At 41.8% G+C, this 14,968-nt stretch overlaps 1 protein-coding gene across 1 annotated transcript in view; it reads right to left on the reverse strand.

Moving 5' to 3' along the window:
* Positions 1-10,980: 10,980 nt before the first annotated feature.
* The window catches only part of SMARCD3 (SWI/SNF related, matrix associated, actin dependent regulator of chromatin, subfamily d, member 3), a 49,650-nt gene continuing 45,662 nt past the window's right edge, over positions 10,981-14,968 (reverse strand). The window contains exons 10-13 of the mRNA XM_062492837.1: positions 14,705-14,840; positions 12,515-12,637; positions 11,168-11,269; positions 10,981-11,070 (exon numbers count right to left, since the gene is read on the reverse strand). Coding sequence (XP_062348821.1) covers positions 11,017-11,070; positions 11,168-11,269; positions 12,515-12,637; positions 14,705-14,840 — 415 coding nt within the window. The 3' untranslated portion in view covers positions 10,981-11,016. The remainder of the gene's footprint in view (positions 11,071-11,167; positions 11,270-12,514; positions 12,638-14,704; positions 14,841-14,968) is intronic.

Below are 14,968 nucleotides of genomic sequence, written 5' to 3' on the forward strand. Positions count from 1 at the left end.
TATCATATACATAATATAGATATATAAATTACAGCTATAAATATGAAAAATATAAATAGAAAAATATATTCAAATGTAGTTTAAAGTAAAGGGATTTTTAATTTCTATTTGGTTAGAGACAGGGCTTTTCAACAAATATTAAAATTATAAACATACAAATATATCTAAAGATATAAATATAGATAAAATAGAAAATAATATCAGTAATATAATGTTTATAATAAATAATAAAAATAATATTGTATATATTTTGTTATACAATATAAATTAAATTTAATACATAAATATGTATAGATTATGAATATAAATTAAATACTAAAAATTGATATTTTTTTAAATTGAAAAGGGGTTTTTTGCTCTTATTTAGTTAGAGGCAGGGGTTTTTTTGTGGTTTTGCTTGGAGTTTTTTGGGGGCATTCATTTAGGAGGATTTTTTAAGGGATGGACCTCATTGTTTTTGGACAATCCAAGTCCCAAACAATTCCTCCACAATCCATTCTGGGGGAAAACACCCTGTGCCTGCCAGGAGCTCTGACTCTGCTTTTCCTGCCAGCTCCTAAGCAGTGTCAGGGCCACCATGACGGCTTTAAAACCCAGATAAATCCCAAATACCACACAGTGATTAATCAAAATAAAGAACTGCATTGTTGTCATCAAAAGCTCAAAACTCTGTTATGAATTCAATTACGACAATGTAATAGATCCCCAGGAACCTTAATAATGCTCTTGTTTTCATTTTTATGTCTCTTAATGTCTCATTTGTCAGCTTGTAAAACGTGTAAAAATTTCAGGGGTCAAGCAGGGCTGCCTCTGGATCGCCCCTCACCTCTGCTCCCGCTTTGTGCAAACACAACTTGTGCCGAGGTCACTGAACTCATCGCCTCAGCTCCTCCCTCCAAAAGATCCCCTCCGTCTTTCCCTGCAGGTGAACTCCGATCCACTCCTCACCTGCACTGCTCATCCAAGTGTCCATTCTGTTCCCCCGGTTACCCCAGCGAGGTCCCTTTGCCTTTCTCCTGCCCCTCTCCAGCCCCAGGCCGCTCCTCTGCTCGCTCTCTCCCGTAGGCCTCAGCCCGCACGGAGCCTCTCCTCCCTTCCTCGCCAGCTGCTGCCAGGGAAGGAGGACACAGAGTCCCGAGGGCTGAGCCCTGCCTGCTAGCCCTGGAGAGCCCTGGCTGCGCTCCCCAGGGCCCTCGCAGAAATTTCCCAGAGAAATTCTCTGCCGGGCTCCCTTCAACTCCCTCAGCAATCCCCTCAGAAATGCCTCCTCGCTCCCGTGGACAACCCCTCGGCATTTTCCTACACAAACACCTCTCGTGCCCCGTCTCAGTGACCCCGGGCTCTGCGGCTACATCCACGGCACGACCCGTGCCCGCTGCTCGTGCTTCACCCGACCACAATCAAGAGCAAATGTTGGCTGGGCTTTCAGAACTGGAAATGACTTGCAAGCAAAAGAAATCATCTTTTTTCCTTCTTTCTCCTGCTGGACTTGCCTCTGGGGATGCGTGCTGAGCTCTCGCTGCAGGGGACTGTCAGGCCTGAATGGCTGGGAGTTCGTCCTCTTCTCCCTGGGCAAGCAGAAATTGGCATTCATTACACCACAGAAATGCTTTCTGAAACCTTTCCCCTCCCCTGCCCTTGGCTGCTACATCTTCTCTCTCTGCCTTGGAACTGACAGCTGTATCCCTGATGTCATTTCCCCTGCCTGACTTCTGCGCAGCTCCAAGCTGGGACAAACTGGGATAACTTAGGGGGGACAGAGGGGAGACTTTTATTTAGCAGGATTTTTCTCCGACTTCTAATTACACCGAAACCTTCTCCAGTTCCCCACTGAGAAGAGCACAAACTCACAGCCATTCCGGGCTGAGGGAAATGTGACACAGTATCAATAAATAAGTAACCTTTCCTGGGAGCAGCCATCACCCCAGTCCTCCAGCCTTGGCGAGTTGCTGCAGTCAATGGACCCAACTTCCAAGGCCTAACCTACATTTCCGTCAGCTCTCGTTCGAAAGCTCCCGGACAGTAAATCACACGACAGAATTTTAAAATGGCACCAAGAATAACAGAGCCCAGGCCAAACCCAACCACCCCCATCGCTGCTCCACCCCGCTCTTGGCAGAAACAGTCGTATCCTTTAGAAATCCTCTCCTTTCCCTGCTACTCAGTCCTTCGCTGCCCATCCCCAGAGAGGATTTACTCCACCTTTGGCTCCCCACAGCACCTCTCTCCCCAGCACAAATGCCACTTGGCACAGACACAGACGGAGCAGACCTAAGGCAATGGATCCAGCAGCAGCTGCGATTCCGAGCTCCCCGTTCCCCGCACAGCTCATCCATCCAAGCACTCCTGGCAATCTCACCTCAGCCCGGACTCTCTGTTCCTCAGAGGCAAACACAGCCTGATGGGGCACGGCTCTGGCACCCCATTTCCTCCGGCTCCTGCCGACCTGGAAAGCCACAGGGAAACGCAGTCCCCCGGAACCTCACGTCCCTGGATACCAGCAGAGCCGCAGTTTCACCCAGACCCCAGATTCCATAGACACTTCATCCCAGCGGGGAGGAAAAGGGGAACCCTGCGCCGTCAGGACCGGGAGCCCCCCAGTGCAGAGCCCTGGGGCTGAAGGCACCTTGGCTCTGGCTCCTCAAACACCACAGCTTTTGGCAAAGACGGGAGGAGTGGAACCATTTCTCCGGTCCTGGAAGAGAAGAAGAGGAAAAGAAAATGAAGTCCCCTGCAGAAGTCAAAGGATCCCAGCTTTCACACTTCTGCTCCGGACTGCTCGCTGTGGGGCTGCATCCCAGACAGGCGACGGCTGCAGTACCGCGCTGTGCCCACAAGGCGGCAGCACTGCCCGGGCTCCGGCTCCGGGCACGGCTGCAGTACCAATCTCTTCCCACAAGGCGGCAGCACTGCGGCCGAGCTCAGCCCGGGGCTGCGGCTCTTTGGGGACACGGGGCACACAGACAGAGAGACAGACAGACAGACAGAGAGACAGAGAGACACGCAGAGAGAGAGACAGACACACACAGACAGAGAGACAGACACACACAGACAGGGAGACAGACACACACACTGAGAGACAGACACAGACAGAGAGACAGACAGACAGAGAGACAGAGAGGCACACAGACAGAGAGACAGACACACACAGACAGAGAGACAGACACACAGAGAGACAGAGACACACAGACAGAGAGACAGACACACACACACACACACACAGACACACACACACACACACACACACACACACACAGAGAGAGAGACAAGGGGCCAAACAACATCGAGTTCCCTCCCTTTAAAAAAATCCTACTAAACGAATGCCCCCCAAAAAACCCCGACCCAAACTAAAAAAATCCCTGCCATGAACAAATTAAAAAAAACCCCAAACCCATTAGATATAAATATAAATATATATATGTGTTCGTTAATAATTAATTTATATTCATAATCAATACCTATTTTTGGATCTTGAATTTAATGTCTATTGTCATCAATTACAACATGGGTACAATATTATTTTTATTAAGAAATCTTTATATTACTAACGTTTATATTTTATGTGTGTGTATATATGTATACACACACACACACGCACACACATTTATATATTCTATATCTTCACATTTTTATATCATTTATGGAAAAACCCAGCCTCTAACAAAACAGAAAATTAAAACCCCTTTATTTTAAAACTATATTTCCATTCATTTTTCTATTTATATTTGGCATACTTATGTGGAATTCATATATCCATATTATCTACACATTATAAACCACTCAGTATACAATTTTATTTATATTAAATACTGCATCTGTACTTCTATTTTTTTCCATTTCATATTTAGATGTATACTTACACATATTCAAATTGGCATATGTCTATTTATCAATTTATGTCTGGATACATTTATATAGATTTACAAATAAATGTAGTTATGAATATAAGATTAACTAGATGAAAATTATAATGTATCAATAGATTGATACTGTATCTTCATATTAGAAATAGAATCTATTAGCAGTACAAATCTTTTTAGAAATCAATTTAAGAAATAAAAACATATAGATTGTCTGTTTGCATATTTCTATTTTGGTTGATATTCTTTATAAAGAAACCCACCTCTAAGCAAATGAAACCATTGAAACATGGATTTTAAACTATGTTTTAACACTTTTATATTTCTGTTCTCCTATTTACAACTTGCATTTACACATTATATATTTTCATTCTTTATACTATATACTGTATATTTGATAGAAATGTGTTACCCATCTCTGCAATTTATAGTCACACAAATATATTTATATTTTTAAATTTTTCTATACTTATATTTCTATTTCATATTTATATGTACACTTATACACATTTATATTTCCATAGTTATAAATTTATATGTCACTATATGATTAGATATAGAAATATATTTTTCAATACATGTATTAATATTATAATATTCCTTCTATTAGATTAAAATGGTAATGTAATCTATCAACATAATATATTGGTGTGTTATACCAATATTAAAGTTAGCCTTTATTACTATTATTAATCTATTTATAGCTGTAATAAATACATAATTTTATTTATAAATAGATTATTGTCTATTTCCATACTTACAGTTTTGTTCCTCTTATTTCTAAAAACCCCCCATCTCTAACCAAATAATACCAATGAAACATTGATTTTAACTCCATTTAAATACTTTTACATTTCTGTTCTCATATTTACAACTTACATTTAAACATTAGATGATATTTTCATTATCTATATTATATACTACAAATGTAACCTTTTTTGGTGTATTATTACAATATTTTTTTATATTTTATTATTTTCTATTTATTTTTCTATTCTTTTATGTTTTGTATTTCTATTAGCTATGTAAAACCCCAACTGCAGCCAAATACAAACCAACCCAACACTCCCTCTGAACCACACTCGGGTCCTTCCCCTGCTCCCCTTTCCCACGTGTTCTACGGCCACCCCTCCGTGGGAATGTCCTGGCACCCGTGGGTCCCTCTGGGGGAGGGCACCCAGCACGGCCCCCCCCCCCCCCCCCCCCATTCCCCACTCCCCTGCTCCTGCGCCGCAGCGTGGCTCCCTCTGCCGGGGACCTCGGGCTGCCCCGAAACACATCGGAGCCCCCCGAGTCTCCACCCCGTCCCCCCCTCAGCCTTCTTTCCTCACCCCCAAAATGAAGGCACAGAACCGCTCCAGCTGCCCTGGACGGCAGCACGGCCCTTGATGGGAACCCTTCCCACGGGTCCATGCCCCCAAAAAGGGACCCTGCTGGCACAAGGAAAGGGGGGGGGGGGGGGGGGGGGGGCGGCGGCAGCCCCCAGGAGGGCTCAAGTTCCTCCCCGGCCCCGCAGACACAGAGGACACGAGGCAGAGAGTGGCAGCAGAGAGGACACAGGAAAGAAAATGAAGATCAGGGTGCAGGATGAAATGGAGGGGAAAAAAAATTAAAAACAAAACCCCAAAAAAAGGGATGCTAGATGGGCAGCACGAGAGAGGGATTAAAAAAGAACAGGGGCAGCGAACGGGACACAAGGATCCCGGGGGAAACAATGGCACGGGGAGCACCACAGAGCCACAGGGAACAGAACGGGAACACGAGTGAGGCACGGAGAAGGACAGACAAAAAGACGGAGTCCCAAACACACAGCAAGGACGCAGGGACACAGAGACAAAAAGGGAAACCAGGACCGGGAGAGCAATCGACCATGGCATGTGCCAGGGAGGGCAAAGATGGGTTATATACAAATACATTCATTTATTATAAACAAGTTTTATATATATATATATATACATATATATATATATATATATATATATATATATGCATATATATATATATATATAAACAAGTTGCAAGACTTCTTCAAAGTTTCTCTCCAACCATTCATACATGGAATTCCATTATTTTCTCGCTTCCTTCTGGAAAAATGAAATTATTCCTCAGCTGTGGAGTCGTCCCAGTCCAGCCGGAGCACCTGAGGAAAAAAAACCATCTCCCTGTGTTCCAGGAAGAGCTTTTCTAGGTGAAAGAACTGAAAAAGACTTGGCACAGAGCATTTTTTTTCCTGGAATAAGAACACAGGCAGATGCAGCTGCTTGTCAGGACACACTGAACTCTCTTCTCTAAACACAACTCTGGGATCCTTTGCAAACTGCCTTGGCCATGTGGTTTTCTCCAGGAGAAATTAAGGAATTTGTCATGGCAGTTTGGAGATTATGTTATCACAAATGAAAGAAAGTAAATAAGAAATATTCCCAGTAAGATTGTTTGGGACCTTCTGGGCTGAACTGGGAAGGGGACACTGATTCCCTGCAGTGCAAATACAGAACCTCCAAAACAAAGCAAAGATGCCAAGTGGAGTCTGAGAGCATCACTCTGACAAACCTCATTGTCATTCTTATTTCAGTGACTTTCACAATCAAATCCTGAAGCTGACAAACCACAGCTGTTCCCAGCGCTCCATCCAGCTACTCTGGATCTAAACAGTATTCCCAGCCAAATCGACAATGGATATCTGGCAGGAGTCTCCTCTTCAGAAGCTCCTGGCCTGATCTGGAGCTACAATGACATATTACACATTGTAGAAGAAACTCCATTTGACTTTTTTTAATAGAAGTGGTATCCACCTATTTGCTACCACAGTGGAGATGCTGACTGTGTAATTCCTACACCACCTCTCAGCATCCAAGCTTTAGCTCTAGGCTGTCCATGAGAGGAGTCAGATCTCTCCAACTGAAAGGATTTGTCACTTACTGAGTTTGAAATGGCTGAAGGTGAAATCTACTGAAAAAAGGAAATCACAAGCAAGATCTAAGGCAAAACAGTTCTCACCTCTGTCAAGTCCCATTACAACCTGTAAATGTTTGCCTGTCTTGTGTGTGCATTCCCAAGTGAAGAGAAATACAAACACTAGAGATCATTCACAGGAGCAGAAAGAAACCAAGTACTTGGCTTCATTAAGACACATGAGGTTGGTGCACCAGATACAAAGAAACAAAGTATTTATTTTTAAAGGCTCTTCTAAGAATCACTCAGCATCGTACATTGGATATTGCGGCTACAGAGTAGAGGGACTTTCTCTCCCTTACCCCTATTCTTTATACACATATTTTCTCACTCTCACAAACCCACAATTATATTTTTTAAGTGGAGTTCTTCTCTTCGGTGAGTTTGGAAAAGATGTTTATAATACAGGATCTGGCAGAACAGATACATCCTATTAAACAACAGAGCAGTTACAGAAAGGAGACTGCTTTCCCTGGGAAAAAAAAAAGAGCCTTCTTTCCCTCCTTATCTTTTAGCATTGACGTAAAAGAGCTCTCCAAACAAAACCAGACCAACAACCCTGATTAGCTAATACCTGATTAGCATTTTGGCAAAATTAGGAGCCCTAGGATATGCACCAATATCGATTTATACACTAATATTTTCAGTTGGCTTCCACAGGATAAGTTCTAAACAATGTGGTGTAAAAAACCTGCCAGCTGAGACGATGTCAGCTACCAACCCTTCTGTGTCGAATAGCTGAATCAACAGTGAAAATGCTCAGAACTGTCTCAAAGTTATTTGCAAAGCTTTTGGTTCTGTCCTTGGCCCCCACTTCGCAGGCTACACACCGACCGAGACTGCCTCTCCCACACGCTCTCCAAGTCCCCCCGCGCACACGCACACAGAATGAACACACTCACGTGGGCTCTGCTGTTTCCAAGAGTACTTTGCACGTTATCTTGTGCTGTGTCTTACTGGCGCTTCAATGGCACTCTGCTCCAGTTTTAAATTTCCTTTCCCACTATTGTATTCTCTTTATTCCATAATTGAACATTTGCTTCCCCTTCAATCTCTAAGAGACATTTGATCTGATTCCTGCCTCATGGCCAACAACCCAGAAGACAAAAAAAAACAAAAAAACAACCTGTTTCTAATCTGCCAGGTCAACACTTCTGCTCCAAGATACATTTCCCTCCTACTGGTACTCCAGAATTCTGTGGAACCCTTTCCTATTTTTTTCCAACAATCTATATTATCATCTATACGTGAACTACTTCTATGCACAGAATGTTTTTTAGCAGTATGCATAGATTTGTATTGTACTGTGGCAACAGAAGACCCTGAAACATCTTCTTGCCATCTTTTATACACACAAAAAGACAACCATCCTGAACTTAAAATAAATTTCTCATTCAGTCTGCCATAATTAACTGCCTGTTCAGGGCCACTACCTTTCATTTCCAATGCTCAAGCAACACTTGGTCTAGTTGCTTCCAGTATTGCTCCATTATTTCTCTTCAAATAAAATTTCTCTTTGTTTTGTAAACAAGCAAGCTCTTAGCAGCACCTATGGAACAAAGGACAAAAATTTTATCAGTCTGTTTTGAGTAAAAGACCCAAACAGCTCCTGAACACAGGAAAAAGGCATCAAAATCTCACACCCCCGTTTAACCAAAGGAAAGACCCCTGACAGCTATTCCTAAGACTCACTGGTAGTGACCAATCTTTTTTTATAGACAGTGGGATATAAGAATTTCGATTCTGGACTGCTATCTCCTGTACCAACTCCAGTGGCTGATTCATGCACACTCCCAGTATAATCCTGCTGCTTGCCAGAGCTTCGGCTTTCAGTGACGCATTTGTGGCACAAACACTGGCACCAACACCACATTTGTTTCGTTAATTTGCTCTGAAAGAGACTCAGAACCAGATCCATCCAATTAATTCTACAGAGGCTCTAAAACCAGGCTGGACAACATACTGGATGTTGTCGGCTGTGGCAAATGACTGGTATAGCTCTCAAATATCTGCCACTTCAGTGAGAAGGCTCTCAAACCCCAGAATTCCCTGGCAGACATTCTGCAGGCATCTATCTCAGTCCCGTGCCCTTCTCATACTCCTGCGTATCCTTCTCTGCATTTCTTATTCTTGAAGACCGAGCACAGCCCCTGAATGTAGCTGCTCTGTTTGCCACATACAAGAATTTTATACACTGAGCAGCATGCACACAATGGACACAACAGCATAACAAATATGGAAGCACAGTAGTAGATGATCCCCACTGTTTTTCCTTTGTAATGCTTGCTTCTAGTCAAATTAGCAGAGTCCTAAATTAAGGAACATTTCAAGTCAATCCCTGTGGCAGCTTCGCAGCCCCTCAGTACAACCACTTTAAGACTGCAGGATTTCACATTTTACTGTGAAAGAAGGTTTTAACACAAAAGAGAAAAATTTCAAAAAGCCATTCCCAGTAAAAGGCCTCAGACAATGAGGTACTGCCATAGTTTGCCTCACACCAACAGGTTTTGTATGAGAGTACTGCCATCACGTAAATTCAATCAAAAGTAAATTTTCCAAGACATCTCTGAACACAACAGATGGACTAAAGGCTATGACACTATTAATGTGAAAACAAAGATATTAAATAAAGCAGTAAAGAGAAGACCATCTCTTATGCGACTGAACAGGAAAAAAATTTAACTTAAAGAGAGAAATTGGCAAAGACAGCAGAAAACACAACACTAGAGAAAAAATGCATTTATTCAGAAGAGCTGCCTTCCTTCCACACCACATGTGAATTTGATTATCTTTCCAAGGAAGTGAAAGAAAGGAGGTGAAAAGGAGTAACCTAGAAGAGGATTTTGAGTGCCACATCAAATGGGCAGAGTTATACTTTGGCAGCTGCTTTTTGGACTAGAAATTATGTTGGGCCTTTAATTACAACTCATCTGTGCACTACAAAAAATGAGGAGGGGAAGAATTTAAAGAAGATGTCCCTGCTTCCAAGTAACTGTTCTATAAATTCCCATTGTCTGAACTTGTCGTACATTTACAAAGAAGATGATTTCCAAGGGATATGTGCAATTTAAGGCTGATAGTGCTTTATAACTCAACAGCATCTTAAATAACCAGCATGTATCATGTATGGGAGAGCTAAATAATTCATAGTAAGAGGCAGTTCACCTATGATCAAAATGTGAGACCAATCCAGGGACTCTGTTAACATCCTGAAGTAAAGAAAAAACTACCATGTGACATGAAGTTAAGCTTCTTGGGTTCTACACCAAGAATTAGAAAGTTGTTTTCAGTGATGAACCCTACAGGCACACAGAGAAACATTTAAATAATCTGGTATTTTACATATATACCTATTGTTAATATCTGATGTGTTAAAGGCAGGCATCAGCAAAGCACCGTTACATTACTTTAATTTTCTCAGAATGCCTCATTTGTTGCTAATAACATGGATATTAAGGATGCATAAGAAGCTCTTATCCCAGGGACGATTCTCTCAGAACAGAGATCATACCCATCTAGTGATATGTGTTTCAATCTACCTTCCACTGCTGGGACAAGGGGAAGAGAAGTTATTTGCATCTGCAGAAGAGATGGCCTGACTATATGTCTTTCCTCTTAGATGGGCTCTGCATTCCAGAATGTGAATGCTCCTGGTTTGTTCTTTCAAATGGTGAGATAGCTTCTTGCATTGGTCTGGCTGAAATAAAAACTCTATCCAGGAATATATAGCATTCCACAGCTATAAAAAAGACCATCTTGTCTAATTCCAGATAAGCTACTGTTTGAGACTCTTGGGTACCATAGGGTAAGAACTGCATTTATTTCTCTACATCTGTAGCCTCCTAGAACATCTATCTCAACCACCCCCTCGGTGCCACCCATAATTCTAAGCATAGCCCACTAGGATTTGCCGTGTAGTGTCTAACTTCCCACTAAAACTTAACAATGTGCATTGATGAGTGAACCTTTAGTCTTCTTTCACACTGACACTTGTATGGTGCTGTCTCTGGCATGGAATGGTTTGAGACATCCGTCCTGGGCAAGATTTTCAAGGGTCACTCTAAAGCTGGTGTTCTGACTGGTGTGTTGACGGCATGTTCTCATCCAGTCAGGAAGTAAGTCCATGTGTAACAGTGAGCTAAGTAACACTGAGAAGTCCACTGGTTTGGTGGTCATGATGCCAATGGAATCTTGTGAGCAGTACTTATGTGTTACGCACTCCCAACGATTGTTCCAATTCCTGTCGGCGCTGCTGGATCTGAAAGAAAAAGACACACTGTACAGTTCAGCAGATTAAATTGCTCAGTGGCAGGAAATGCATTTGTAAGTCAGCAGTGTGGATATTTCTTTCATACCTTGCAGTAGAAGTATCTGCTCACAGCTTCTTGAGACCACGGCTCGTGATAAAATTCTGCTCTGCGTTCTTCCTCCGGGTTTCCAACCACATCAGTCATCACCTGTGACAAAAATAAAACCATTTTCTACCATAGCTCTTCCACCACATAGAGAAACTTTCAGATTTACCCAGACGGAAAATTTATCTACATTACACATAAAAATAGTCAGAACTGTTCTCAAAGCCCAAAGCAAATGGACAATGTTTGCTTACTGCCAAAACAGGATAATAGAATGATCAAATGATTTGTGTTGGAAGGGACCTTTAAGCTCATCACTTTCCACCCCCTGCCATGGGCAGGGGCACCTTCAGGTCAGGTGTCCAAGATCAGGTGCTCCAAGCCCTGTCCAATCTGCCTCCAAGGACAAGGCAGCAGGGGGTTGGAACCATTCTACAAAAAAATAGAATTCTGATTACTATGTCTCCAGAATCACAGGTAAATATAGTTATTGGTATATTTTGAAAAGCAGTGTTATGGAATCACAACTCTGATGCCAGCAGGGCAGAACATTAATAGAAAATGCTCTTATGGGACTAGTTAGGGAAAACTCTGAAAAACTATTCCATGTATATAGCTAGAGAAGTTCCACAATGCCTTTGTTTCTAAGTTCCTCAAATCAAAGTATGCTTTATTTAAACAAACTTTCAGATGCCCATCCTCTTTGAATAGAATATAAATAATAGTAACAACCATAATCTTAACAGTAGATTCTTGGAAGACTATTCACTTAACAATACACATTTATATTAAAAAGACACAATAATTTTATTAAAATAATTTCATGGATTCAGTAATACAACTGATTTTGAGGCATGTCAGTTAAAGGAAGAAAATGTGAAACTTTATGAGGAACAAATTATTAATTTTTGCTGCCAAACAATTGAACTTCTGTACATTTCATTTCTTGCATATCTCAAAGAAAAGCTCAAGGACAGCTGATAAGATTAAATTATGAACCAACACCTAAACTGTGTTCTCAAACTATAGGATGCTCCTGTTGAGTTTTACACAGCTTTGAATTTACAGAATACATCAACAAAGCCCTGCATTTTGAACTTACTGTCCAGCCACAAATTGACCTACTGCTCCCATGAAATACCACTGTATTCTGGTTCCACTGGAACCAGAATACAACCTAAGCTATCTTTCCTGCATACAGGCTACTCTGGGATTGCAGTAGTCCACTCATTGTCTGTTGGCCACCAATTATCCATCCTAGACATTTGGCTATACACTCTATGTATGTTTAGATAAAATTCTTCCATTCTGGTTCCACTATTCATTCTTTCTCAAACCTTAGCTCACCTTAAGATCCCTACTTTGGGACCGGAGAAGGTCTTGGATGTATCCTTTGGGATCCTTGGAGAAACTCAGCATAAAATCACGTTGTATTTTCAGCTGATTTATGGACTCAATTGTCTCATGAATCTGACAGAAAAGAAACAAAGTGGATATTCTTTAATTTCTCCCATGCTCCAGTGACAATCAGGTCAGCTCCATTACTATCTTTGTACCCCTAGTAATGTACAAATGTGACAATTGTATACTACAAACTTGTGCAGCTCTTCCTAGGGCTTTTTCAATTCAAAGAGCAGCAACTTAACTGCAATCCTGCCACTACCTTTTGGTCTCACTTGTACTTCTGCAGTACAAGTATATACAGGATTCTCCTTCACTTCATGCACTGAACTCCTGCTTGGCATACAGAACTAAGCCATGACACTGTAAATTGTAATAATTTCCTGTACAGAATCACTCTGCCTGCCAAGACTGGGATCTTTCAGGAAAGGTGCTACATAAATATGCAGTTAAGCCGTGCCCAGTACAAGAAAGCAGTTATTCCCGTGGTTACCATCATCACCATCACATCTTCAATATCCTACTGTAACCCTTAAAAACTCTAGCAGTTTCCTGATCATGTCCATGTCAAATGAATAGCCATGACTTCTAGACTTTTTCTTAAGAGAACGTCTGTAAAAGTCACAATGGCTGCAAAAAGAAGAACGTTAACAGTGACAAATCATGAGTATGGAAGGCTTCTAGAAAGTGAATCATATCTTCAGAAATATTATGGCAGAAACATTAACTAGCAGGGAAGAATGAAGACTGAAGAGGGTCCTATAATGGGTAATATCAGTATCAAGAAGGACAGTTCATGAATCATTTGCACACAGACACACACAAAAGTGAACTTTTGCTACCTTGTTCCTCTAACATTCCAGTTTGAAATAGAAAACCTATCTTGTTTAGTTACATGTATTCATCTCTTTTGCCCAAACAACTAAGGTGACCAAGCACATGGGAGAAAATAATCGTCCCCTGATCTGGTTAAGCCATCAAGGCCACCAGTGTAGGTACTACATGGTACATTAAGAGAAGAGAGCTGCTGTCAACTTAAAATAATTCCATCTTTGGGAAAATGGTGTGTCTGTGCAGAGTGAACTCCATTGGTGTATGCTGAATTCCCAGGAGCAGCACAGCAATGCAATGCACAGAGGGTAACAGGAGTAGCCCATGTCCATTCACCCAGAAGTGACTTCAGTAACTTCACTGATCACAGCTTGCCCTGTGCTGTAGCAAATATTCAAAAAAGAGGTGACACAAACACGGGAAAAGGTGAGTGGGACTGGAAGCAGAATAACCCTATGCATGCAGCTTGTGAGCTTATACAGGCTGGGAACCAACTGACTGAGCAGCTGCCCTGCTGAAAAGGACTGTCCTCAAGAACCATGACAGCAAAGATGCTGCAACAGTTACCAGAATCCATTGCATTACTGGTGCCCAGAACCCCTTTAAAACTGCATGAAGACCAGAGTTTAAAATCTTTGTTTGTATTAGCAGTAAACAAAGAGAACCTGGGCCTTGCTCTGAGAAAGCATTTTCATTTATCCCTTATCAATCCAAATAAGCCATTGACACATGCCAGAACTGGCTATCAGCCCCTAGGACACGAACCCCTAAAACAGCCTGCAAAACCCACCACTGCCTTAAGACAGCTACTATTATTTGAAGTGCACATTATCCTCTTTCACTAACACTTAAAACTGCCAAAATACTCCAAGTGATTTTGCTGCCATGCCACGTTTCATATTTCCGCCTAACATAGAGAGCCATTCTGCAGTTATGAACACAAAACCCATGCCTAAGTATGAGATTCTCATAGCTTTGGCTTAGCAATTTAGCAAGATATCATGACCTCTCCATAAAAAAGTTAGTCATACAGTTCAGGTGGATCTCAAGTGTCAGGGTACTCAGTACACTACCTGTGAAACTATCACCTCAACAACCATGTCAGGCCTTGGATCAAATCCTAAGTGGGAGTGCCCTTCACCCTGACGTATTCCCACTGCATTTGGCTGATTCATCCCGTGAAAGCACATACCCTTAACAAGTCCCATCTTACAACATTACTGTCTTTGACACATGACAACAAACCCACATGAAGCTACACAATGAGTACATGTACCATGGGATACTTGACTCTTGGGCTCATACCTTGTTATCCAATGCTGTTATTTCCTGTTGGTTAGCTGTTGAGAGAAGAAAACTACTCATCTGGCCCTTTAATGGGTCTTCAACTTCTACATCTATGTCATAACAGGCCGTCTTCTTCTGATCATTGGGGTCAACACTACGGACAATATAACACAAGATCATGAAAAGTGCCATAATGAATCAGTATGAATTTTCATCCAGCCCAGAACTCACTCTTCAATAAAGCCCGTTGCAGATGCTGCGAAGGAAGATTAACAACAGGGT

The sequence above is a fragment of the Cinclus cinclus genome, chromosome 1 (assembly GCF_963662255.1).
Source record: "Cinclus cinclus chromosome 1, bCinCin1.1, whole genome shotgun sequence".
NCBI classification, from domain to species: Eukaryota; Metazoa; Chordata; class Aves; order Passeriformes; family Cinclidae; genus Cinclus; species Cinclus cinclus.